The 23428-nt window shown below is 43.3% G+C and overlaps 11 protein-coding genes across 13 annotated transcripts; 6 read left to right on the top strand and 5 right to left on the bottom strand.

The window, feature by feature from the left end:
• The first annotated feature begins 292 nt into the window (after positions 1 to 292).
• Positions 293 to 2171, top strand: E2f2 (E2F transcription factor 2). The gene is made up of 5 exons (XM_030382949.2): positions 293 to 816; positions 876 to 985; positions 1133 to 1391; positions 1464 to 1797; positions 1861 to 2171. Exons 1-5 carry the CDS (start codon positions 514 to 516, stop codon positions 1959 to 1961), a joined length of 1107 nt encoding a protein of 368 aa, XP_030238809.1. The 5' UTR covers positions 293 to 513; the 3' UTR covers positions 1962 to 2171.
• A 411-nt stretch (positions 2172 to 2582) lies between these two features.
• Positions 2583 to 5988, top strand: Prp40 (pre-mRNA processing factor 40). Of its 2 annotated transcripts, XM_089256797.1 has the most exons (7): positions 2584 to 2723; positions 2795 to 3262; positions 3334 to 3566; positions 3625 to 4682; positions 4748 to 5113; positions 5183 to 5263; positions 5318 to 5988. In XM_089256797.1, the coding sequence occupies exons 2-7, from the start codon at positions 2817 to 2819 to the stop codon at positions 5612 to 5614; spliced, it is 2481 nt and encodes an 826-aa protein (XP_089112923.1). In that variant the 5' UTR covers positions 2584 to 2723; positions 2795 to 2816; the 3' UTR covers positions 5615 to 5988. The 2 variants fall into 2 exon arrangements, with proteins under 2 accessions (XP_017954565.2, XP_089112923.1); XM_018099076.3 differs by having other exon boundaries at positions 2583 to 3262.
• A 237-nt stretch (positions 5989 to 6225) lies between these two features.
• On the bottom strand, positions 6226 to 8898 carry Sf3b2 (splicing factor 3b subunit 2). Its single transcript, XM_030382977.2, has 5 exons — positions 8741 to 8898; positions 8066 to 8685; positions 7041 to 8010; positions 6736 to 6980; positions 6226 to 6672 (listed from the first exon to the last, which is right to left on the bottom strand). The coding sequence occupies exons 1-5, from the start codon at positions 8762 to 8764 to the stop codon at positions 6297 to 6299; spliced, it is 2235 nt and encodes a 744-aa protein (XP_030238837.1). The 5' UTR covers positions 8765 to 8898; the 3' UTR covers positions 6226 to 6296.
• On the top strand, positions 8895 to 10163 carry LOC108649305 (histidine protein methyltransferase 1 homolog). The gene is made up of 4 exons (XM_030382979.2): positions 8895 to 8989; positions 9085 to 9456; positions 9520 to 9686; positions 9748 to 10163. Exons 2-4 carry the CDS (start codon positions 9120 to 9122, stop codon positions 10153 to 10155), a joined length of 912 nt encoding a protein of 303 aa, XP_030238839.1. The 5' UTR covers positions 8895 to 8989; positions 9085 to 9119; the 3' UTR covers positions 10156 to 10163.
• Positions 10164 to 10212: 49 nt separating this feature from the next.
• Positions 10213 to 12415, top strand: GABPI (zinc finger DHHC-type palmitoyltransferase GABPI). Of its 2 annotated transcripts, none has more exons than XM_030382978.2 (4): positions 10213 to 10246; positions 10307 to 10596; positions 10711 to 11607; positions 11664 to 12415. In XM_030382978.2, the coding sequence occupies exons 2-4, from the start codon at positions 10442 to 10444 to the stop codon at positions 11845 to 11847; spliced, it is 1236 nt and encodes a 411-aa protein (XP_030238838.1). In that variant the 5' UTR covers positions 10213 to 10246; positions 10307 to 10441; the 3' UTR covers positions 11848 to 12415. The 2 variants fall into 2 exon arrangements, with proteins under 2 accessions (XP_030238838.1, XP_089112924.1); XM_089256798.1 differs by lacking the exon at positions 10213 to 10246 and adding an exon at positions 10261 to 10279 and having other exon boundaries at positions 10464 to 10596.
• A 124-nt stretch (positions 12416 to 12539) lies between these two features.
• LOC115562143 (uncharacterized) lies at positions 12540 to 15784 on the bottom strand. Its single transcript, XM_030382953.2, has 5 exons — positions 15327 to 15784; positions 13922 to 15267; positions 13469 to 13859; positions 12880 to 13400; positions 12540 to 12825 (listed from the first exon to the last, which is right to left on the bottom strand). The coding sequence occupies exons 1-5, from the start codon at positions 15546 to 15548 to the stop codon at positions 12675 to 12677; spliced, it is 2631 nt and encodes an 876-aa protein (XP_030238813.1). The 5' UTR covers positions 15549 to 15784; the 3' UTR covers positions 12540 to 12674.
• A 292-nt stretch (positions 15785 to 16076) lies between these two features.
• SerRS (Seryl-tRNA synthetase) lies at positions 16077 to 17969 on the bottom strand. The gene has a single exon (XM_030382897.2). The coding sequence runs from the start codon at positions 17813 to 17815 to the stop codon at positions 16310 to 16312; it is 1506 nt and encodes a 501-aa protein (XP_030238757.1). The 5' UTR covers positions 17816 to 17969; the 3' UTR covers positions 16077 to 16309.
• A 286-nt stretch (positions 17970 to 18255) lies between these two features.
• Positions 18256 to 20499, bottom strand: cnir (cornichon-like protein). Its single transcript, XM_030382943.2, has 4 exons — positions 20249 to 20499; positions 20058 to 20185; positions 19789 to 19983; positions 18256 to 19727 (listed from the first exon to the last, which is right to left on the bottom strand). The coding sequence occupies exons 1-4, from the start codon at positions 20324 to 20326 to the stop codon at positions 19655 to 19657; spliced, it is 474 nt and encodes a 157-aa protein (XP_030238803.1). The 5' UTR covers positions 20327 to 20499; the 3' UTR covers positions 18256 to 19654.
• Positions 18272 to 19518, top strand: LOC115562139 (uncharacterized). Its single transcript, XM_030382944.2, has one exon. It carries the CDS (start codon positions 18272 to 18274, stop codon positions 19385 to 19387), a length of 1116 nt encoding a protein of 371 aa, XP_030238804.1. The 3' UTR covers positions 19388 to 19518.
• A 16-nt stretch (positions 20500 to 20515) lies between the features above and the next one.
• Positions 20516 to 21087, top strand: LOC115562131 (zinc finger matrin-type protein 5). The gene is made up of 3 exons (XM_030382928.2): positions 20516 to 20671; positions 20725 to 20859; positions 20920 to 21087. Exons 1-3 carry the CDS (start codon positions 20542 to 20544, stop codon positions 21054 to 21056), a joined length of 402 nt encoding a protein of 133 aa, XP_030238788.1. The 5' UTR covers positions 20516 to 20541; the 3' UTR covers positions 21057 to 21087.
• Positions 21088 to 21178: 91 nt separating this feature from the next.
• On the bottom strand, positions 21179 to 23240 carry Charon (charon). The gene is made up of 3 exons (XM_030382927.2): positions 22411 to 23240; positions 22139 to 22350; positions 21179 to 22054 (listed from the first exon to the last, which is right to left on the bottom strand). Exons 1-3 carry the CDS (start codon positions 23050 to 23052, stop codon positions 21226 to 21228), a joined length of 1683 nt encoding a protein of 560 aa, XP_030238787.1. The 5' UTR covers positions 23053 to 23240; the 3' UTR covers positions 21179 to 21225.
• Between the last annotated feature and the right edge of the window lie 188 nt (positions 23241 to 23428).

Below are 23428 nucleotides of genomic sequence, written 5' to 3'. Positions count from 1 at the left end.
AATTATCTGATTCATGTAGAAACTTTAAAAAAATTGGTAGAATGAAATAATTATATATAATCATGTTCAATTGATCGATAGCTCTTTTGGGTGTTTCGATAAATTGGTACAGCTACACACTGTAAAATTAGTATACGTTAGTAAAACAGCCATATGAATAGCAGAAATATGCTTAACTTTAATGATTTTATATTTAACAAAGATAAATTGTAAAATAAGCAATAAATTTGGTTTCAGAAAAGTATACATAACTAATTGCGCCAACATTTTTGTGCTTGTAATTGTGGTGGTCGACCGATAAATTGCAAATTAACAACCCTAATTGCAGCGCTGAGTGAATGAAAAAAGTGACATAAATGGCGGAATTGTGCTCAAGCGCCAACATTTGTATTTAATTGAGATTTATATTAAAAATAAAAGAATATTATCATTGCCCAAACACGCCACAAATCGATTAGGCCAACAAATCAAACATTAAACATCGTACCGTGATCCATATTTAAGTAGCGCGCCATGTATAAGCGTAAATCTGGTGCCCCAGTACCAAGGCAGCGGATCATCACGGCCAGCAGTAGCAGCCCCGATGACAATGATGACACTCGTAGCGGCCATGAAATTAAGTTGGATACCAAAGCCTTAGATACTTACCACATTGATATGGCAGTAGACGACCAACCAGAACCAAAATCTAAAATACAAATACAGCAACAACAACAGCCACACAGTCAACAGCGCTCGGTGGGCTCGCTGGTATTGCTGACCCAAAAATTTGTGGAGCTAATGAAAGAGAATGGTGGCTCAATTGACTTGAAAGAGGTATGTAATGTTCACTTCACAATTGCATCCTTAAATTGGTCTAATTATATTCCTTACAGGCCACGAAAATCTTGGATGTGCAGAAGCGACGTATTTATGATATCACCAACGTCTTGGAGGGCATTGGCCTTATTGATAAGGGCAGACACTGTTCGTTAGTGCGTTGGCGGTAAGAAGGACTACCTGTACTATCATAAGTCGAATGTTCTTTCGAGCTATTTTATTATTACACATTTGTTGCTGAGTTTAGCTAGCTTTACCTTAACTTGAGATAATTTATATATATATATATATATTTCCTTTTTTTTTGCTTTAGTGGCGGAGGCTTCAATAATGCCAAAGATCATAAAGAGTATGATGTAGCCTGCGAGCGAACGAATCGCTTGAAAAGTATAGAGGAGGATTTGGATAGACAATTGGAGTACGCACAGCGTAACCTGCACTATATAATGCAGGATCCAACAAATCAGTCGTATGCGTATGTTACACGTGATGATCTACTTCAAATATTTGGAGACGATTCCGTTTTCACCATACCAAACTACGACGAGGAGGTGGAGATTCACCGCAGTGATGTATGCAGAACTTATAGAAGCTTGCTCGCATATAAATATCATACTACTAATTTAATTTATATAATTTATCAGCGTGAGCTGAAAGTGTCACTAGATAATGGGAGCACAATAGATATACGTTTGGTCACCAACCAAGGCAAAGGAACAACAAATCCAAATGATGCTCATGGTCCGTTCGATGATCGCTACTCAGACTCACCGTCTCCATCATCGTCACCAACACATTCTTCCAGTAAAGCAGGCAATGGCACTGGTAATGTCATCCAGGATGAACATACATACTCGTGTAATTCCGAGCACAAAGAAGAGAAGGCGCTTGAGAATGAACGTACAGCAAAAATAATCTTTCAAAATTATATGGCTGGCCACTCACTGAGGCGCTTTTATCCCGATGATCCCAATTTAGGTAACTTGTGGAATTCTGTTAAGTTGCAATTAACTGTGATATCAATATAATCTATAATTTCAGAAAATCCACCTCTTGTTCAACTAAATCCTCCCCAAGAAGACTTTAATTTCGTATTGAAAAATGACGAAGGAATCTGCGAACTATTTGATGTACAGTGTTAGGCGCAATTTGCGATTGTAATTGGCCGAGTGCGTTGTGCAAATATTTAAGATTAGTAAAATTTTGACCTTTAATTTTGTTTTATATTGTAGACATTTTAAACTAGATTAATTGTAAAGTACATTACATTTGGGCCAATAAAATACGTCAATGCGTATACAATGTACATACACACATATACATATGTATGTCCCACGCATTACTAAAGTTTAGATAGATACTAGGGGTTTCGCCTGTATTTCCTATTCTGAAAATGAAAGCAAGTGGCGCGCTTTCGTTTCGCCAAATCATATATTTGTTTTCCTTTCTGTTTTGATGGTGTTGGCAGAGACCATATAATTGAATCGATAGTAGGTATACGCGCTATCGATTAATTGTGTACACGCGCGTATATCAAATTGAAAATTAGTTTTTAATATATTGGTCATCTAAAATATACTATATATTTAGTCTTTCATAGTTTGAATAATAGCTTACATTCTTTGATAATGTTTATAGACGTATATTTTTGTATCTATATCTATGCAATAAGTAAACCCACCCGATTTCCACAAAAAAAAGGTAAATTCGATAACTTTATTGCGATAAGTATTAAGTGTCTTGAAAATACCAAAAAAATTATTGTCTGCTTCTTGGTACTTTTCCGTATTAACCACGCAGCAAACATTGTGAATGACAAAACGGGAGAAGTGTAAAAAAAAGAATAGTTAAAATTTGCAATTTCTGTGAAAAGCATCGAATTGGCTGCCGCAACAGAACGACCGGTACTCGTACCAAAACGTTAAATTCATTAAATCATATAGCAAAATAGTGAAAATATGAATGTTCCTCCTAGCGCTGGCAATGGCAATGCAGCTATGCAGCAGCCGATGCCGCCAGCAGCAGCGGCCGCAGCCGCCGCCGCAGCAGCAGCTGCAGCAATGGGCGGCATGGGATACACACATCCTCACACGCCGGGCATGGTTCCAGTGCCACCATTTAACTTGCCTCCGCCAGGCTTTGGAGCACCGCCGCCACCCGAACTGGCAGCTGCATTTGGTGCCCTTGCCTCAAATACGGAGTGGACGGAACATAAAGCGCCGGACGGACGTCCGTATTATTATAATCAAAATACAAAACAAAGTTCGTGGGAGAAACCAGAGGCGCTGATGACACCTGCCGAACTGCTGCATAATCAATGTCCATGGAAGGAATATCGGTCAGATGCCAACAAGGTTTACTATCACAACGTGAGCACCAAGGAAACGTGCTGGGAGCCACCGCCGGAATATTTGGATATGAAGGCCAAAGCTAAGGCAGAGGAGTAAGTATTGGCTGTAGATACTATTAAGATTAAGATCAAGATTAACCGAAATTGTTTACATATCCTTCCAGAGCAGCAGCAGCGGCTAAAGCTGTGGCTGCTATGACCTCGTCTAGCTTGGCTGGCATGGTACCACACGTCGCATTGGCCAATATACTGCCTGCAGCGTTGCCCACGGTGCCTCGAATACCCACGCCGGAAATTCACTCGCCTCTGACCCCGAGTAGCAATGAAAATAGCTCATCAGCCATGGATCAGGCAATGGCTGCCACCTTAGCAGCCATCGAAGTGCCACAGCAGAATAGTAAGTAGACGGAGGAAAGATATCAATCAAAATTAATATGAATCTTTTGAATATTCAGATAAAAAAGATGATAAAAATGGCACCGAAAATAACGCCCTTGTCTTCAAAGATAAGCGCGAGGCAATTGAGGCATTCAAGGAGCTTCTGCGCGATCGTAATGTACCCTCCACTGCTAACTGGGATCAATGCGTGAAGATCATATCAAAGGACCCGCGATACAATGCCTTCAAAACTCTCAACGAACGCAAACAAACCTTTAACGCCTACAAAACACAAAAGATAAAAGATGAACGCGAGGAATCGCGTTTGCGTGCTAAAAAAGCGAAAGAGGATTTGGAACAATTTCTCATGTCTAGCGATAAGATGAATTCGCAAATGAAATACTTTCGTTGCGAAGAGGTGTTTGCCAACAATCGGACGTGGACAGCCGTGCCCGAACAGGATCGGCGCGATATTTATGAGGATTGCATCTTCAATTTGGCCAAGAGAGAGAAAGAGGAGGCTCGTTTACTGAAGAAAAGAAATATGAAGGTGCTCAGCGAGTTGCTGGAATCAATGACCTCCATTACGTACACCACCACATGGTCAGAGGCGCAGGTTATGCTTCTGGATAATGCGGCGTTTAAGAACGATGTGACGCTGCTTGGCATGGACAAAGAGGATGCGCTCATTGTGTTCGAGGAGCATATTCGCACACTGGAAAAGGAGGAGGAAGAGGAACGGGAAAGGGAAAAGAAAAGGTTAAAGCGGCAACAGCGTAAGAATCGTGATGCTTTTCTCGCATTGCTCGATTCCCTTCACGAAGAGGGAAAGCTCACTTCCATGTCGTTGTGGGTAGAGCTATATCCCATTATATCGGCCGATATACGATTCTCTGCTATGTTGGGTCAAAGTGGATCAACACCTTTAGATCTATTTAAGTTCTATGTAGAGAATTTGAAGGCTCGATTCCATGATGAAAAGAAGATCATTCGTGAGATACTCAAGGAGAAGCAATTTGTTGTACAAGCGAAAACATCCTTTGAGGACTTCGCCACAGTCGTGTGCGAAGACAAACGGTCCGCCAGCCTGGATGCGGGCAATGTGAAGCTCACCTATAATTCGCTGCTGGAAAAGGTAAACAAGTTGAATAAAAACCATAATGTAAAAGTTTATATTTATAAATTTTATCTCATTTGCAGGCCGAGGCTATTGAAAAGGAGCGCATGAAGGAGGAAGTAAGACGTTTGCGTAGGCTAGAAAATGAAATCAAAAACGAATGGTTGGAGGCGAATGTCTCGGTCAGCGAGCCCTACGACAGTGCCAAAAAGCTGGTCGAGCACTTAGAAGCGTTCGCCTTGTATGAAAAAGAAATTGGCGTGGAAAAGATTTGGGAAGACTTTATCAAAGAGAGCGAAGATGCGTGTAGTCACCATCACTCGCGCTCGCGTAAATCCAAAAAGAATAAAAAGCATAAAAAACGTGTTAGGTCTACGTCTAGATCAGATATTGAAAACGAGCTGGTCGAACTAGAAAAATCCAAGAAACGACGCTCCAAATCACGCTCCGTAAGTGAAGCGAATTCGATGGTCAATAACTTATCTAATAGCTATTTTTTAAATTTATTTCTCATTTAGAATTCGCTTAGTTCGATTGGCAGCATTGAGAGTGAAAAGCTGTTAAAGAAGAAGAAAAAACGCAAGAACAAATCCAGAGCCGTAAGTATTTGAAATGCATTTACCTTAATTCACTGATAACATTTATTGTTTCAGTCATCTTGCGAATCGGATTTGATTAATCAGTCACCCCTCAATGCTGCTGCCCTGCAGCAAAATGATTCAAATTCCCACTCACCCGCTAAAAAGAAGAAGAAAGAGAAGCGCACCAAACGGGACAAGGAAAGCAAACAACAACGACATCAGAACAATCGCTCAGTGACTCCGCTCAGTCCTGCTGCTCAATCTGATTCGGCGACATCTAGAAATGAGGAGCTGACGCTGAGCGATGGCGAGCTGGAGTCCAAGCGTGCAGCGCTGCTGGCCCAGCTCAACGAGCATCTGGACGAATGACCAAGATATTATAGATAAACGGACCACAAGAACACCAGTTAGCGTAGTTATCTATGGCCATAAAAAGATACGCAAGGAGTGCGTGCGTCTAGTTGTATAAGTTGTATAAAAGATACGTTCATTCAGCTGCAGCTACATATATAGTTTGTACATGCTATAATGTATTTGTACTATCGCACAGCTCCTCACTTGCTTTGCTCGGGAATCCTTTTTTGGCCACTTGTCGCAACACACAACAGGCAACAACATAATATGTAAGTTTTTTCATCAGCGCTATATTTCATTGTAAAGAATTTTAAATAATAATATGATCATTTTATAAGATATCAAACAAAAGAAATAATATTCGCACTTTGTGTGAACAACAAATCGAATGAGTTATTCATTTATTCAAAGGAGAGGTCGTTATGATCTCATTAATTTTGAAGAAACTTTTGTTGTACGATTTTATGCAATCAAATTTAGATAATATTTTTGTGCTAGCTTCGTTAAGTAGAACTGCTCAATTTTGGAAATTGATTAAAATATCAATAATCTAATTGCTAAATTCTGTTCGCTGGCTGAACTGAAAAACTTAATAAACTATGAAGTAATAGTAAATGCTGTTTCAATCAGTTTTAAAATGTTTACTATTATTTTCTTTTAAATGACAATCTTGAATCTTAGCAAAGAAATTGATGCACTAAAATTTGAATTCCTTGTACTTCTTGGTGGTCTTAGCCGGGTCAGTTTGCTGTCGCTTGCGTTTGGATTTCTGTCGAGCCACATGCTCGGCCAACATGTCTGACAGATCCTCCTTTTGCAGGTGATTCTGTTGCTCGCGCATTTGTTGCTCATAGCGCTGAGCCATCGCATCGTTGTCCAGATCCAATTCACTCGGATCTAAAGCAAGTTCCACAATGCCTTCGCGATCCGTTGTGGAGCGTACGGGTGGCTGTTTATTCGCACCGGCGCCGGCGCCACCAATATCATACACATGAGTGGAGCCCATCATCGAAGCGCCAATGCGATCGGTGCGCTTCTCTGGCAGCACTTGGTAGAGTACAGGTGTCTCATTGCTACAAGAAAGAGGATCACAAGTTAGTTTGTCTTGTTTGTAGTGGATTTCATTTATAGCTTACTCCTCCATTTCGGCCTCGATTTTCTTTTTGCGCAGCTCAATATTTTCGGGTGTTTCCATGCCTGCGGGCACGCTGGTCAGACCAGACGGCGTAACCAGACCTTCGACAGGTGTTACCAGGCCAGTTTCATCCTGCTGATTGCCCAGATCTTCACCGTCCTCCTCTTCCTCTTCGGAAGATTCCTCCGACTCCGACTCCAGCTCACCCCATTGATTGCGCTCAATGTCTGCCTCATCAATACCATTCTGTGAAAGAAATAAAAAATTCATATTTGCTTTCATATATTTGTTAGTTAGTCTACTCACATCCAAGTCCAGAGTGTTCATGCCGAATACATCGCCATAGAGCGGCTTGCCATTCTCATCGACTGGCGGCTTACCCCAGCCACCGGCATGATAGCCAAACGAGGTGCCTTCTGGTATGGGCGCGTTCAGGCCGGGTATCTTTAGATTCGGATACGAGGGCGGTGGTCCGTAACGCTGTTGAGCAATCAACCATGGAGGCGGTATTTTGTGCGAATTTGGTCCAACGGGCATACCCAATGCAATGCGCAACTCCTCAGACAAATCTCCGGGTTTCTTCTCTTTGAGACGTGTCTCGAACTCCTTGCCCTCATAATACAGATCTCCGTGAATGGTCATGCGAGGCTTCGTTTGCCATTTGAAGAAGGCATCGTGCAGTTTCTGATAGTCTATGTCGATTTTACCCATTTTGGGGCGAACACGTTCTCTCATTTTCGCTTTTAGAGTTTTTGCATCCTCGCGCTCTTGCAGCGATTCACGCATCTCCATGATGCCCGTTTTCTTGATGAAGGCGGGCAGATCAAATGGCGGCTTCTCAATACCGCGTTTGCCCTGCAGATATTTACGCTTGAAGCACCAATGACGTGGCACTTGCACAGTATTGCGGTACGCTTTCAGCTGGACGAGCAATTTGGGATCTCTTGCTGTCACATCGTGCATTTCCACAACATCTGGTCGAGAGACCAATTGCTTTAACTCCGCTACGCTGAGTCGTGTAAGTTTCTTCAACTTGCGCTTGGATAACTTCTCTTTGTCCTCCTTATTGTCTTCATCATCGTCGGCATCATCGTCATCGTCGTCGTGCATTTTGTTCGAGGATTTCTTAGCTTTTGCTAGTGCTTCGGCATCTAGAGCTGCCTTATCCTTTTCCACGGGCTTTGGCTTATTCTCCAGCTTAAAGATCTCAAACACACGATAGAATTGACGGTACATGGGCGCTAGATCTGCTATAGTAATTTTCTCCGGCACATACCTTAAATTATGGATGTATTAGTATTAAATGAATTTTTAAAGCTGTGTGCACTTACTCAATGGTTACATCTTCCTCGTTGCTTTCCGATTTATTTCGCTCCTTAACTTTTTCTTTCTCTTCACGCTCCTTCTTCTTTTTGCTGCTGCGAGTCTCTCTCTTCGACTCCTTCTCCTTCGCTGGCTGCTCTTCATCATCACTGCCAGCTGCTTTCGCTTCTTCCTCGGGCTCCTCTCTTGGCTCAGAGCGTCGCGCCAGTTGCTGTTGTCGCTCCATTTCCAATTTTTGTCGTAACTTTTTATTTTGCTTCTTACGACGTTTCTTCTTTTTATTTTTGTCCGCCTTACTTTGCTTGCCAGACTTATCATTGGTATTACCATTTATTTGGTTATCGGCCTCGTCATCGCTATCATCGCCAACATCGGCGAAGTCGCCGTCTTGTGAGCCCCCGTCTGCAGCTAGGCCCCCTCTTGCATCAACATCCACATCAAATTCAGCCACACGCTGATCTTTAAGTGCCAACACATCTTCTAGCGCTTTTGGTAGCACTAGCTCAGCCGCTTTCTTAGTTTCCGCAGCCTCTTCAACGTCGCCGGCTCCGCTGCCATTGGCAGCCGCATTTTCGGTCGTTTGTTGCGGCTCGAAACGAATGGACATCAATGGCGCCGGGGGACCACCCTATGCGAAATCACTCTTTTAGTTTTAAGGCCTTAATCACAAACCTTTTACTTACATCGGGTTGAATTTGATCAGCCATTTTTATTTTATTTTAAATAAAATAAACAAAAAGTCCAGCGAAAATGCAAAATTTGGTGATGTCCTATTCGCGTTTATCGTCTGACTTTTGTGGTGGCACAACCGATTTCGGTCTCGCACCACTAGTTAATGTTATCGATAACCCGGTGCAAGCAGCGTGCTTCCAGTTAGTGTGCGGAGTTGAATGTTTAACAGCTGAGTTTTAGTTAAAATTAACTACTCTTAGGTATGAAAACAAATATATTTATAGATTTCCATAAAACAATAAATATTTAAAATTATTCTTTGGGCCATTTTTTCTGCTTGCCGGTTAAACAACAGTGAACCAAAACAAACAGGGTGACTTAAGTGCTAAAATGTTCGAGTTCAATTTTGAAGTGAACGAGTCGGATTCATCGGATACTGAAAGTCCCTTTAAGAAGCCTAAAATTGTTGAAAAGTCAAAATCAGATTCGCCAAAGGAAAAGATTGATTGGTATCAAGCCGAGGAAGTAAAACCAACGAAAGATCTCTTACAAAGTTTGGATATCTACGAACTCAACGCAAAAGAATTAACTATCGGCGATGTCGAATTACGACACCTGATTGCGGGCTTTCTGCTAGAAGATATTAAAAAACACAATGATTCAGACACCCAGGACTTAAGGAAGTCAGAAGAAAGTCACTCTGACTTAATAGCAGGCGTCTATGAAGGTTTGTTAAATAAAGTGTAGTATTTTTTTTAACTAAACATAAAAAAAAGCCTTATAACACCAGGCGGTGCTAAAATTTGGGAATGTACCGATGATTTGTTGATATATCTTTCGAAAAACTTTGCAAAATCGGATTGGAAAGATAAGTTGGTTTTGGACTTGGGCTGTGGCTCCGGACTTCTAGGCATATATTCCTGGAAATGTGGTGCGAAAATTGACTTTCAGGATTATGTAAGTAAAGAACTCTTTACCATATCATTATTGTTTAATAAAATTTGTAATTTTTGCTTAGAACAAGGATGTCTTAGAGAAAATAACAATGCCAAATGTGCTGCTTAACTTCGAAGATACTTTAAATGATGATGAGAAAATGGAGCTCCTACAAAAATGCCATTTCTATGCAGGCGACTGGTCATATTTCGCCGCGCTCACAAATAATTTAGAAAAATATGATATAATACTGACATCGGAGACCATCTACAACATAGAAAACCAGCAAAAGCTTTTAGAAACATTCCGAAAACGCCTCAAGAGAGATGGAAGGGTTTTAGTAGCTGGCAAATCACATTATTTCGGTGTAGGTGGTGGCTTAGAGCAATTTATAGATTATGTTAAAAGTGAGAATGTTTTTAAAATTAACTATTTATGGAATGCTGACGAGAATTTAAAGCGCGGCATAATTGAATTAAAGTTACAATAAAAAATCAACTATCGCCGATGATTTTTACGGCCACAGGTCACCCTGTGATGGGGGGGTGGGCTTTTGTTGTTATCGCAGAAGAGTTAAGCGTGTAAGTAGAAAGTAGTTGAAGTGCCTATTAAAAGTAATATTTTGATATGTTTAAATATAGTATTCAGTTGCACACTTTAATCCCACTTTGTGGCTGGCCCTAAATTAATTTAAACAAATTATTCTTCCACACACGCTGCGTGACGAAAAAACAAACTTTTCTTTTGTTCCAAACTTGCAAATCGATCCGGCTTGAATGACAAATTTTATTGCTGCAGCGGAAGAAGCCGAACGGGGAGAAAGGGATACTCGTAGCCTCTGTTGCTGCGAATATATTGGTCATGATAGGAAACGATTTCATATACTAGGATGCTGCTGTAATTGCGAAGACTTTGACTTGGTATGCACAAGGTAAGAGAAATTGCACTCGACATGCCAAGCGGATGGAAGAAAACTCGGGCTGAAGCTACCCCTGGCCATTGTCAATTCAAAAGATAAATATCTACATTCACATACTATTTTCAGATTTATCTTCTGCAAACCCATTGATAAGCGCAATTTGGACAACATGTTGATTGCGTTCCAGGATCGACTGCGTCTGCCATGGCGGGGCGGCGCCAAACGTATCTCGCCCGCTGCCTTGGCTCCAGCTCTAATTATCCCGCTCATGATTTGCTTGGCTGCACTCAATGCAAAGACGGCAATTGTGATGATGTTGACGCTGATTGGGTTCACCTGCTGGGGTTTGCAATTGGCTGAGCGTACGGCCACAAAGACGAGTTTCTTTCGCAGCTGGGTTGTCTTTTCCGTCTGCTACATGGCCATTATCTTTGAGTCTGCGGTGCCGTTGTTAGAGCTGCTGCCAGAGGAGAATTATCTGTTACTTAGCCTGTCGATCGGAGCACTTTATATGCTTTATCGTGTGCAGAAATTGGCTTCGCTGGATCTGGTGACGACGCAATACGGAAACACGCCACGAGATGAGCTGCCAGGCATCACGGAAGCGTCCAGTGGCGAGGAGCAGGCCGAACAGCAGGCGCATGAAGCAGTTACCCTCATGGCGGACACTGTGCTAGGCATCGAGGACGATGAGGAGGAGAATGAAGATGCGGGTCTTATGCAACATTCACAGCCAAACATCTGTGAGATTTGTCGCAAGGTAACCCCTCGACGTGCCTATCACTGTGTCATCTGTGGCAGCTGTGTGAAGCGACGATCCCATCACAGCTTTTGGCTCAACTGTTGCATTGGAGAGAGCAACTATCGCTGCTATCTGCTGGCCTTGGCTCTCTCTGAATGTGCCCTACTGCTGGGCGCCAACCTGACCTTGACTGCTGTCTGTCATCCATTCTTAGTGGTGCGTCTGCTTGGTATTCCTCTTCTGCTACCCGACGACTGCAGCGAGGTCTTCGAGGACTTTGAGTGAGTTGCAACTCAAATTATATAATATACAAATTATTTATTCTCTTCATTCATAGATTGGGCATCTCGTTCGTTGTGGCTGCGTATGCCTTGCTGATCTCTGGTTTTATTACTTTTGTTCTACTCCGTCAATTGTTTTTGTGGTGGCGCGGCACCACTTTGCACGAGTATAAACGTATTTCAACTCCAAGTGGGAATCGGAATCGTGTTTGGAGCAATTGGCGCGCAATTTTAAAGTAATGGGAAATCAACCAAAAAATACCAAATACTAAACTAATGCAACATTTATACTAAGCTACAAATTCGTCAATGTATTAGCTGCTGCTGTTGGAGCCAATTAGATATTAAGCTACCCATATATATGTATATGTATATATACATGTATATATGTGTATGTGCTGATTCATATATTTAGGCTCAAGTTCGAACGCGCAATTTAAGCTTGTGTAGAAATACGTTAAGCATTTAGTATTACAACTATTTGAGAGCCTTTAGTCGTGATTGAACAATTAATCGAAATATGTTAATATATAAGTTCAAAGAAACTATCCCTATATTTGACACCATTTAAGGTGTGTTAATAGTTTTTAGAGCTTCGCACAAAGGTGTTCTCAAAATGTAATTGTTTAGTGATTAGATTAATTGTATAATCGCATACTTATTGTATATTAAGTGTATTTGTTTTTCATGTTTAAGTTAGACAAACCACACTTATTGTAAAAATTAATTTGGCAATTTCGCTTATATTGTAGCTTCTATTAGATAAAGCAATTTATTGAATAAAAATAAATTTAATATTCATAAAGACCACTAACCTGGTTAATGTAAAGACTTAATATTAAAAATATGTATATAATTATTTTTTTTTTTCTAATTATTGGGGAGTCTCCCAATTGGGATAGTACTATTCTCCAACTGGAAATACAAGTGTTCAGTTATAGGTGTGTCTAATAGTTGTGCCACCACTGTACGCATGCAACTCTGTTTTGAAACCAACAACTACGTTTCTTTATGATTCTGCCGAGTCAAACAAAAAAGTAAATTTACAATACCAAATAATATTTAAGCTACCATAAACTATCCTCCCTCGGCTTGTAATCGGGCAGCAGCTCCCAGATCTTCATGCGCCAACGCTGACGTCGCTCCTCTGTCTCCTTTTCCAAGCGTAAAACTTGCGGCAGGCGGCGCCAGCAATCCAGGACTTTCCACTTGAGATGCCTAAATGAGAAACAGAGTAAGGAAAGGCTGTTGATATATACTGCAGGCACTTACCATTCATGATGCGAAACAGCCTGCTGCATCTTCGTGTCCTCAATTAGACGACAGCCGGTGGTGTATCCTAGCCAGCGCCCGAACCAATGCTCCGTGCAGCGCAAAGCATACCAGTCAATGGCCACCAACATCTTGTTACGCTGCTCCACGGCATAAAGACGCCACTCTTGCAGGGCTCTGCGCTTTAAGGCCTTCTCGTAACAGAGCTCAGCCCGTATGTGCTTCTGTCGGACGCTGAATTCCGCGTATTTGCGCCACTCTACAAAGAATTTGCGCTTGTAGAGACGACGGCAGAACTCTTCGCTTTTGACCAAATTGTCACGCTTGCGTTGAATGAGACGCTTGAAGCATTCCATGCCCAAGCGCAGGAACAGACGACGACTAAACTCAAGAGCCTTACGCTGATTCTCTAGGAAGCGCTGGCGCTCGCGTTCCCTAAGCACCTTTGCCATTTTCTCTTGGCGGCGTTTCTCCTTCAGCACTTCAATGCGCAGGCGCTTGGCCTCCTCATCCTCCTGGCGCTATACAGTCAACAGGTAAGTATATATATAAGTATATGTATATGTTTCATATGTCTGTCCTGATTTACCTTTGCTTCCTCCAAGGCCAACTTGGCAGCCTCTCGTTCAGCGTCCGCCTGTGCCCTGCGCTGACGCGCTTGCTCATGTCGCACGCTCCGCTCCAGCGCTCTTTCCTGCATGTGTTGCAGGAAGCGCGGTTGCAACAATGCCCTGCCCTGCAGCCTCTCAAATTCCTCATCCTCCGCATCGCGCAGGCTGCCAATTAATTGCAGGCATCTGGCTTTGGCCTTGGCCTTGGGATCGCCGCATCGTATGACAGTCTTCAGCTCCTGTTTGAGGTCCTCACGCGCCGCCTTGGCCTCCTCGCTGAGCTTATTTAGCTTTAGCTGCATTATGAGACGCTCCTGCCGCTCCAGCTTGACGCGCTGCAGGTCAATGATGTCCTGCTGCACCTTGAGCCTGTGGAAGCAAAGGATTAGATAAGGCAAGTGACTAATCCTTAAGTTATTGGCATTGCCTACTTTGTCTTAAATTGCTTGGCCATCTTGACCGCCTCCTCGCGCTGTTCCATCGTTCGTTGAGCTCGCTTTTCCGCATCGGTTGGCGTTGTGGGTCGCTTGTTGTTACGCAGTCGCCTCTTCTCCTGTCGGAGCTTGTCCAGAAATGCATTGATCTTCGCCGCGCGATTCACGTGCGTCTTGCCGGGCTCTCGCTCTATCTTCTCCATGGTTGTATAGTGTATCCACTTGAGGAAGTGCTTCCGTAAGCAGCTCAGTTCCGTTTCGCTGCGTGGATGGAAGAGCTCGTCGATAATCCTTTCCTTCTCAACAGGTGCTGCATCCGAGCTGCTGTCCAGCGGCTGCTTCTCCTTTGGCTGTTCCGCCTGCTGCTTGGGCTGCACCACAACTTTTGGTATATCCATGCGACGTATGAGCAGAGGCTGCAGCTGCTCCACTGATGAGGTCGTGGGTGACGGCGTTGTCTCCGGCGTCGGCAGATGAAATTTGACCAGCTTGATAGTTGTTTCGACTTTTGTTTCTACCACGCCCACATCCACTTGCCTTAACTGCTCCTGCTCCTGCTCCGCTGCTTCCAGCTGCAGTTCGTATAGAGCCTCTTCGGCCAGATCAGAGATGACGGAATCAATGCCATCACTGGTATTGGAGCAAGTGGATGCCTCGCGTTGCAGCGAGTGCTCACTCGGCTGCTGTTGCTCCATTGGCTGCTGTTGAGCCCGCTGTTCCTCCTCCGTTTTCACCTCCTCCATGTGGCGCCTTTGCCGCTCAGCTGCCGCACGCATGGGCCGGAACATTTCCTCCGTAGTCAGAAGAGGGCTTGGCGTGCGGCATCTCTTATGGAGCAGATTCCTGCTCTCGTCTAACTCCACCTGCTTCACAAACTTGCGATACTCCAGCATGTCCACCTCCTCGCCCAGCTCAGGCTTCACTTCATCTGGTTTCGCCTGCAGCCAATTCTGATCCGTATCTACGTCGGCCTCCGCCTCGGGCTGCCCTTCCAGCTGCTGCAGCAGCGATGTCGTCGCAAGCTGTTTGCGCATGGAGCACAGCTGCGCTGCTTGACTCAGAGCATCCACGGGAGTCTTGTAGAAGTTGTCGATGTGCTGAGCTGCCTGCGTCAAGCTCTGCATAAGTGGTCCATGATTGAGCTTGAAGTCCGGCTTGGTGGGCCGCACGTGTATCTTCCGCTCCTGCTTGCGCGGATGCTGCCTGGCCAGCTGCTGGCGAAACTTCTGCAGCTGATTGTTCATATAGCGCTGCTCCACTTCCAAATTGTGCGCCTTTGTGGTGTCCAGATTGCTGCTAAAAGCCACTGTGGCTAGCGGCAGCTGACGTGGAATCTTGGCGAACTGCAGCGAGAATGAAATATTTAGCCCCCAATTAATCATCTCCAGATCCTGGAACTCACCATCTCATGGCGCATGTCCATGACCACGCTGGGATTCAGCTGCTTTTGCGGCTGGCCATCGATGAGCAGCTGCGCCTGCTTACGATCCACATAGTCCACCTCGATGAAGCGACGCACTGCCTCCGTTTTCAGACCCAAGGAATTGGGGTTCAGCTGACGCTTCCGTATGCGATCCCAGCGCGTGGGTTTGTTTAATTTTTCACGACGTTTCTGGAGTGACATTGTGGATATTTCTATAAGATTCCTTATGCTTTAACAATATTTTCTCTTTCAACTCAAGGGAAAACTTAGGATTGCTTGTAAACAAATTTCGGAGACGTTGTCCAGGCAACCAGGAATCGCCGGCTGAGTTTACTATATTAGCATAGAATATATGTATGTATATATCGCAGGTTGCTATGTTGCAAAGATTACTGTAAATGGAAAAACGTGTTGGAAATATCCGACTAGCAGATACCCTAAGTAGAGTACAATTCATACCACCTTTGACAACTACCCAGATACCCTAAATCTAGTCTGAGTTATGCCTAAGAAAGTCAAGTATTAAATTTATTAAAGCCAAAATATTTACTGATATATTTTGTAAAACCTTTTTAAGTATAGAAATCAATTTGATTATAAAATGATCTTCTACGCATCAAGACATGAGCTTTATGCATACATCATATACCCCATACTTGCGCAGAATACTTCAACAGCTTTCAATGACTATCTTATCTTGTTATTGATATATTAATAATAAAAGATAAATTTATTGTTCTATAGCTTTTGCATTGTGAAGCGCAACTTGTGCCCGATTTAATTATAAAACGTTTTTGCAATAAATGCGATAAATATATATTAGATAATAACACAATTTCGAAAGCTTAGTTTATGTTGAGTGAATCGCGTGGCTTGAGGCTAGGGATTGGGATTTATCCGTCCATTAGGCAGCTGCTGGATCATCTTCTATGGGTCATTCGGTATGAAAGTTAGTCTTTAGCTTAGGCAGCTGCTGGATCCTTCTTCGGCTTCTCCTTCTTGGACTTTTGTTTCTCGGCGGCAGCTTGTTCCAAGTCAATTGGCGCTGGCTTCACAAATGGAATCTCATCCTGGAATTTGGACGGCATGTATTTCTTTAAAGGCTCCGGCACCTTGATGCCCGTCTCCGTCTGATGGGTCTCCAGGATGGCACAAATGACACGCGTTGCAGCGCACATTGTGGCATTCAGCATGTGGACGTAGTCAACAGCTGCATTCATCTTCTTGGTCTGGCCATAGCGCACCAGCAGACGACGCGCCTGGTAGTCCAGACAATTGGAGCAGGAGACTAGCTCTCTGTAGGCACCACTGCCGCTGAACCAGGCCTCCAAATCCAGCTTCTTAGAGGCAGCATGATTCAGTGCGCCTGAAACAATGTTGACAATGCGGTATGGAATGCCCAGAGATTGACAAAACTGCTCCGCATTGCCAATCATCTCGTCCATCATCTCCCACGATTTGTTGTCATGCGGCGAAGTCAGCACAAATTGTTCAACCTTCTCGAACTGATGCACCCGGAAGATGCCACGCGTATCGCGTCCATGGGAGCCCACCTCCTGGCGGAAGCAAGTGGAGAGGCCAGCATACTTGATTGGTAGCGATGCCTCTGGCAGCCATTCATCACGATGATAGGCGGCTATCGGCTGCTCCGAGGTGGCTATCAGGTATTTCTCATCTGTGCCGCTCTCTTCGGCCCGTTCACTGCCCTTGCCGACCACCTTGTACAGCTCTTCGTCGAACTGCGACAGCTGGGCGACCTCCTGCATCACTTCCTTGCGCATAAAGAAGGGCGTATATAGGGGCACATAGTCCTTCTGGTAGAGCGAATGCAGAGCATGCTGTATGACGGCTTGCTCCAGGAAGACAGCGGCACCAGTTAGGAAGTAACCACGGCCACCGGAGACCACGGCGCCCTTCTCGGCATTCATGCCATCGATCATGACAATCAAATCCACGTGCGAATATTTACCACGCTTCGTACAATCACCAAATGTGCGCTCCACACGATTTTCGTCCTCGTCGTTGGAAACGGGCACAGATTCGTGTAAGTGATTGCCCACCTCACGCAGCGATGTATTCCTGGTTTGCTCTGCCAGCTCCAGCGCCTTTTGATTCTCTGTCATCGCATCATCGATGAGCAGGCGCAATTGCTTGATTTGATTCACCGTCAATGCTTGCAGGGTTTCGGCTGTGATTTGCGTTAGATCGGAACGTACCGAAGCGGGCACCTCCTCGCCATCGGCGCCCAGGGGCTCCTTCTTCTTCATCTTCTCGCCAATAACCTTGCTGCAGACGTTCTTCACCTTGTTGAGGTTGTCGGCACGATGCCGACGCTGACGCCATTCGGTGTCCTTTTCGATGACGGTCTCGACGAGGCCGACATCTTTGAAGCGCTTCTTTTGATTCTCGCGCACCGCATCGGGATTGCCGCCCTTGTCACTGCGAAATAGATCCAAATCCAAAACCATTTTCAACGCTTTTCAATTTAATCAATTTTCACTGCAGATTTCGTCAGCGATTCGTTTCGTTTACCAAAACGTGGCGGCTATAGAGATGAGCTAACCTATGAGTAACTGTTACTTTTCATCGACAGCTGTTCCAACCAGGGCTGCTACTGCTACTGCTGGTGTATTGGTTCTTTTTCGATTGAATTTGTTCTGCTGGAATGGTTCTGGTTTTTCTTATAAGAGTTTCGATTTCAGTGATAATAAAACAGATTATATTTGATGTAACTTAAAAAAAAATACCATTAAAAGTTATCATGTTTATTGCATCGCAGCATCAACATGCTCCGATTGCTAAAACCGCTACTTGATGGCCGGTGTTACTAGCTCTTGACATACCAGCCCTGGTTTGACATTTATTTAAAAATTTTCTCATTGGACTTAGCACAAAAAATTATTACTAATATTATTCAACCCAACATGGATTTTATAGAGCGCGAACTGTGTGACATTCGCGCTAAGTGCGAGCAACAAATTGCAGATAGCAAAATAATAAGCTGCAGCCCAACACTGGTGCGAATTGACCTGCTGCCACACCGACCAAATCGCACATTGACCGTTTGTTTACGTTTTCCCGAGGAAGATTATCCGAAAGCTTCGGCTATTCTAGTGGAGCTGAAGAGTAAAGTATATTCTGAGAGATTTCATGCGGAGCTAACAAAACTTATAGATGCGTATGCTAGGGAGCACTTGGGTAGGCCGCAGGCTTTACTTGTGTTGAGCTTTGCTCAGCAATATTTGCTGGATAATCCGCTCTGCGTTTGCCTAGACGAGATTAAGCAACTGCGAATGGACCTAAAGAGCGAAGAACAGGCAGATGATAGGGGCAGCCAATTAAAGCTGAAGCAACGCACCAGCAGTGTGGAGTTAATAGCTCGTGGCGGAAACTATGTTTACCGGGTCACAGCCGCTGTGCCCGACTCCTATCCCAATCAGTCGGTGGAGTTGCGTGGCCAGCAATCAAATCTCCCCAACGTATTAATTCGCTATCTCAATGGACAGTCGCGGGAGATAGCGCGCCAGTGCGTGGAGCCACCGTTGCGTCTGAACAAGGAGCAGCTGGCCAACTTTCAGCCCGTTCGCAGTCTCTATCGCACGCTAAAGTTTTGCCTCGAAGCAACACGAGATTTCCACCAGGAGCTGTGTCCCATATGTGATAAAACAGTATTGCAGCGGGAGCCAGAGAACCTAGTGCTCGACGAGCATGCGGATGGCTTCGTAGAACGTGTCTACTGTGGCCATCTCTTCCATCAAGGGTGCCTTAAGCATTATTTGGCTGAGCCGCCGTTTCCAAAGGGCGGAAAGCTTTGCCCTGCCAAGCGGCGACATCCGCGCTCCGATGCGCAGACATATATGGGCAGGGGAGGAACACTAGAAGCCACGTCCACTAGCTGCAAGAAAACCATAGAGCCTGGAGTATGTGGCATAAAGCTGGCTCACGATTGGGTTGTGAATGTGAAGACAGCGGAGGCTCGTTGGGCACAAAAGCAGGCGAGGCAAAGGGAACTCGAAGAAGTTGTCGATTTTCTACAGTAGTTGAACCTGGTAAGGATCGGATGGTAAATAAAGATTTTTTGTACATATAATTCATGTGTGATGTATATTATTCGAATACGCTTAAGTGACTAAAGATGCTATGAAATAAATAAAAAACAAATGATATTGAATGGGAGTGAATATAATGATAGTGAATGATAGATGAAAATGTAAAATCAGCAAGTTGGTATAGGTTACTAATTACGCGACTAGCTCTGTCTACATTTCGTCCACTTTTCTCACTGGAAGCCTTTGGCCTGGATAGACTTAAAAACCGGTAATAATTTCATCATCCTCGTGCCGTTTGATGGGATCGCCTTTAAGCAATGCAGAAATCAAGCTGAAAGAAAGTGAAATAGTTATTGCGTACATAGATAATAATAATAATGTCATAAACAAACCAGTAAAGGCCCACAAAGAACATGACAAAGTAGTAGCCTAGATAAATCATGCAATTCCTCAAATGCACTTTGAGCAGTCCTCGACTATGAATATCAACTGGATCGTAAACGCCCAGACTATCGCGACGCTGGCTCTGCAGCTCATAGAATAGCCAGACGGCCATGGGCAGGTTCATCAGAAACATGATCCAGTGCCTAAAGAAAATCAATGTTATTTATATACACATGTATACATATATTTAAGCAGAGAAAATCTCTTCTAAACCAACCCGCAGATGAGGAGCATAGCGCAGAGCAGCGCCTGACAGCCAAATTTGGGAATGACCCAAAAGTTGAGACGGCGACAGCATTCCTGTGCATTTAAATAGTCGCACTCCAAGTCAGCTAGCGTCAGCACCTGCTCAAATTGAAATATTACAATTTTGTTTTTCTGAATCTCGTTTTCGCACCTGCTACTTACATAGTAAATTAATAGGAGAAGTATACCGCCATATATAAGCAACGTGATGCAGAACACAGCTGTTTCAGGTAGAAACATATTTGTGCTATTTATTACTTTTGGCCTAATACTTATGAGTCTTAAAATTAATTTAAATAAATATTTTTCAGCATTTTCGCTGTTGTTATTAATTAGTGCTGATGACCAGTGCTGGAAAACACTGTAGCATAGAATCACATCTCTAGCAGGCTGGCAGCGCTACACCGCACAAACAGCTGTTTGTAAACAAACGAAACTAGTTTGTAAATTACTAAATGGGTGGAAAAAGCTATTATTGTGATTACTGTTGTTGCTTTATGAAAAATGATCTAAACGTGCGTAAATTACACAATGCAGGCATTTCACATACGGCTGCCAAGGCAACCTATATGCGTCGATTTGAAGGTACTTGGATATTTAACTGAACAACAAATATTTATAAAACTCTATTTTTTTAGATCCCAAAAAAATTTTGGCTGTAGAGCGCACAAAAAAGCCATGCAAACGTTTCCTGGCCGGCTACTGTAGATTTCAGCTGTTTTGTAATTTCCGGCACTATAGCGATAAGCAAATGAAACAGCTCGAAAAAATAGGTACATCATAAAATTCCAAGAAAATTTTTTATTTTTAACTTATTTACGAACTGTTTGCAGTGCGTCAACTGAAGAAAAAGCGTTCAAAGAAAAAGAGAAATCCCAAACTAACCAGAAAATGTGATTTGCCACCCTCGCTGCAACCAATTAACATGAATAAGCTGGAGCAAACAAATTGGGATTTAAGTTGGGGCTAAAATAAACAAAATACAAAATTGTAGCATGAAAGACTTCTATCAGACGGAACAGTGCTGGAAAGTATATCAAGTACACATACAAATACAAATATATATAGATAGAAAGAGCACAGAGGAATAAATTAAGGGAAAAACAAACTTAGTTTTATTAACTACTACTTATGTATACTTAAATATTTCTTGATGTCCCATTCAGAATGCCAACCACTTTGTCCATAACACGTGATATTTTTAGATTAATGCGCAGCACTCGAGCAAATTCATAATGATACGATTTAGGACTGTGTCCGCTCAGGTTCTCCTCATCGGGATTTGTTAGATGCGCGAGTAAGAAGTAACAGAAATGCTCCAGCTCTCCCTCAATCGCATAGAAGAGGCTTACATTTCCCGCACGTGCCTCCGAGGCATTAAGTATCTCGTGCTTTAGCGCACGTCTGAGCAATTTATCTTTATTACTGTCCAATCGATCGCAAGCATGCTCATAGAACTTGGCAAATTGCTTCTCATCCTTGGCATCCATTCCCTTACTATTATTATCTATCGATCTCTCTTCCTTCTCAGTCGACGTCCGCTTATAGACAGATTCGCCCAGTTCTCTTTGATCGATTGTATCGCATATCACCTCAGCCATTTTATAGCGATTATGACGCACGGCGATATGTAGAGCTGTGTAGCCATCGTCGTTCGTTTTCAGGAGCAGATTAAGATCGATTCGCAGCATTAGTTGACGCAGTGACTCTAACTGGACATTATTGATGATGGCAAGGTGAAGCGCAGTGTTGGAGTCCTCATAGATATGATTGGGTAACACGCCTGCGGTCAATATCACCTTCACAATCTCCGAATCGCAATCGTTGGTCAGAGCCAGCTGCAAGCAATCCTCACCATCCGCACTTACTAGTTCATTGAAGTCAACGTCGCCCTTCAACTTGGACCAGACATAGGCTTGTCGTTGAACACCTTGAACGTCGTCTACTAAAATAGCATCGTGAATAGGTCTGAAAGAGAAGTCAAAGGTAAATTATAATATGCAAATACATGTATGTATTTATATAAATATATAGATCTAAGGCAAGACTTACAGCAAACCTTCGACGGATAGGATATCCGCTTTTCGGTATTCATTTTCCATGGTTGTATAGATCGTGTTTTGAATATCATTGTTAATATAATTGTCCCAACCATTGGCGAGGTCCATTATATTAACATTATTTAGATCGTCAGATAAATTGGAAATGAAGGAGTCTCGACGTTGGATCTGTCCCTTGGGTGGACTCTCCGACTGGGAGGGCGCCTAAGACAAACAAATTATTGGATTAGTAATGGGTGTATGATTACCACGATTCTCGCTTACGATTGTCTCCAGTTTCTGCTTTTTGGGCACCGGGAGAGGTGTCAATTGCTTCTCCTCGCGCTCCTGTAGCGCCATTTGGGCGGCTGATCTTTTGACCACCTGTGGCACACATGTGTTACGTTTTCGGCCACGTTTTCGTGGCACTTTTGCAGATGTTGTTAACTGTGTTTTCGGGGGGTCGGGCTCGTTTTTAACTGGTTTCACGGGTTCTTTTTGTTTCGCACACTCATTTAAATTCGCTTTACTACAGTTAGTCTCTTTAGTCTCTAATGTTTCTGTTTGTGTTGACGCATTCACTTTTAGGGTAATTGCTTTTTGTTGTTCATTTATGGAGCACTGTTTACACTGATTTGGGTTTAAGATAGAGGACTTATCACTTCGCCCGTTGATAGCGTCGATTACACGTTGTTGCAACGCCTTATCGGGTAGACGCATTAGCAACTTGAAAATTTCTTCGTAGATGGACTGAAACGATTTCCGTTGCATATACGTATCGGTTATTATATCCGATTGCACATGCATTACACGCACATTCGCCAAATTCATTGTAGTTGTCGCTGTTGTGGCAAGGTTTTGTGGTTTCTTTATAACATCTGTTGTCACAAATTTGTGCTGTGATTTCGTTAATAACACTTTCTTCATTGCTGACGTTTTGCTGTATACTGCGGTGTATGTAGTCTACCTCGGGGGATGTCTTGATTTCCTTCTCAGAAAATATAAAAAAGTTGGTTTTTCCCCAACACGCTTGCACCAAATAATCCCGATCGAGTGCATGACAGTGTTGCTTGGTACTTATCGTTTCGCTTTTGGCGCTTTACAGCACTGACCATACATGTTTATAATTCTATCGATGGCCATATTTTAAAGTATTTTAAATAATAGCCACATATTACACAATATTTTAAAATAAATTGAACTGGGCCTAAAATATTATCGAAACAGTTTAAATGAAGGCGGAAAATGTTGAGTGCTTCTTCTTCGGCATTCAGGAGCCAGCGACAATCGTTCCAGTTACAAT

The sequence above is a fragment of the Drosophila navojoa genome, chromosome 3 (assembly GCF_054131105.1).
Source record: "Drosophila navojoa isolate 15081-1374.11 chromosome 3, UAZ_NAV_1.0, whole genome shotgun sequence".
NCBI classification, from domain to species: domain Eukaryota; kingdom Metazoa; phylum Arthropoda; class Insecta; order Diptera; family Drosophilidae; genus Drosophila; species Drosophila navojoa.
This window is presented reverse-complemented; position numbering and strand designations above follow the sequence as displayed.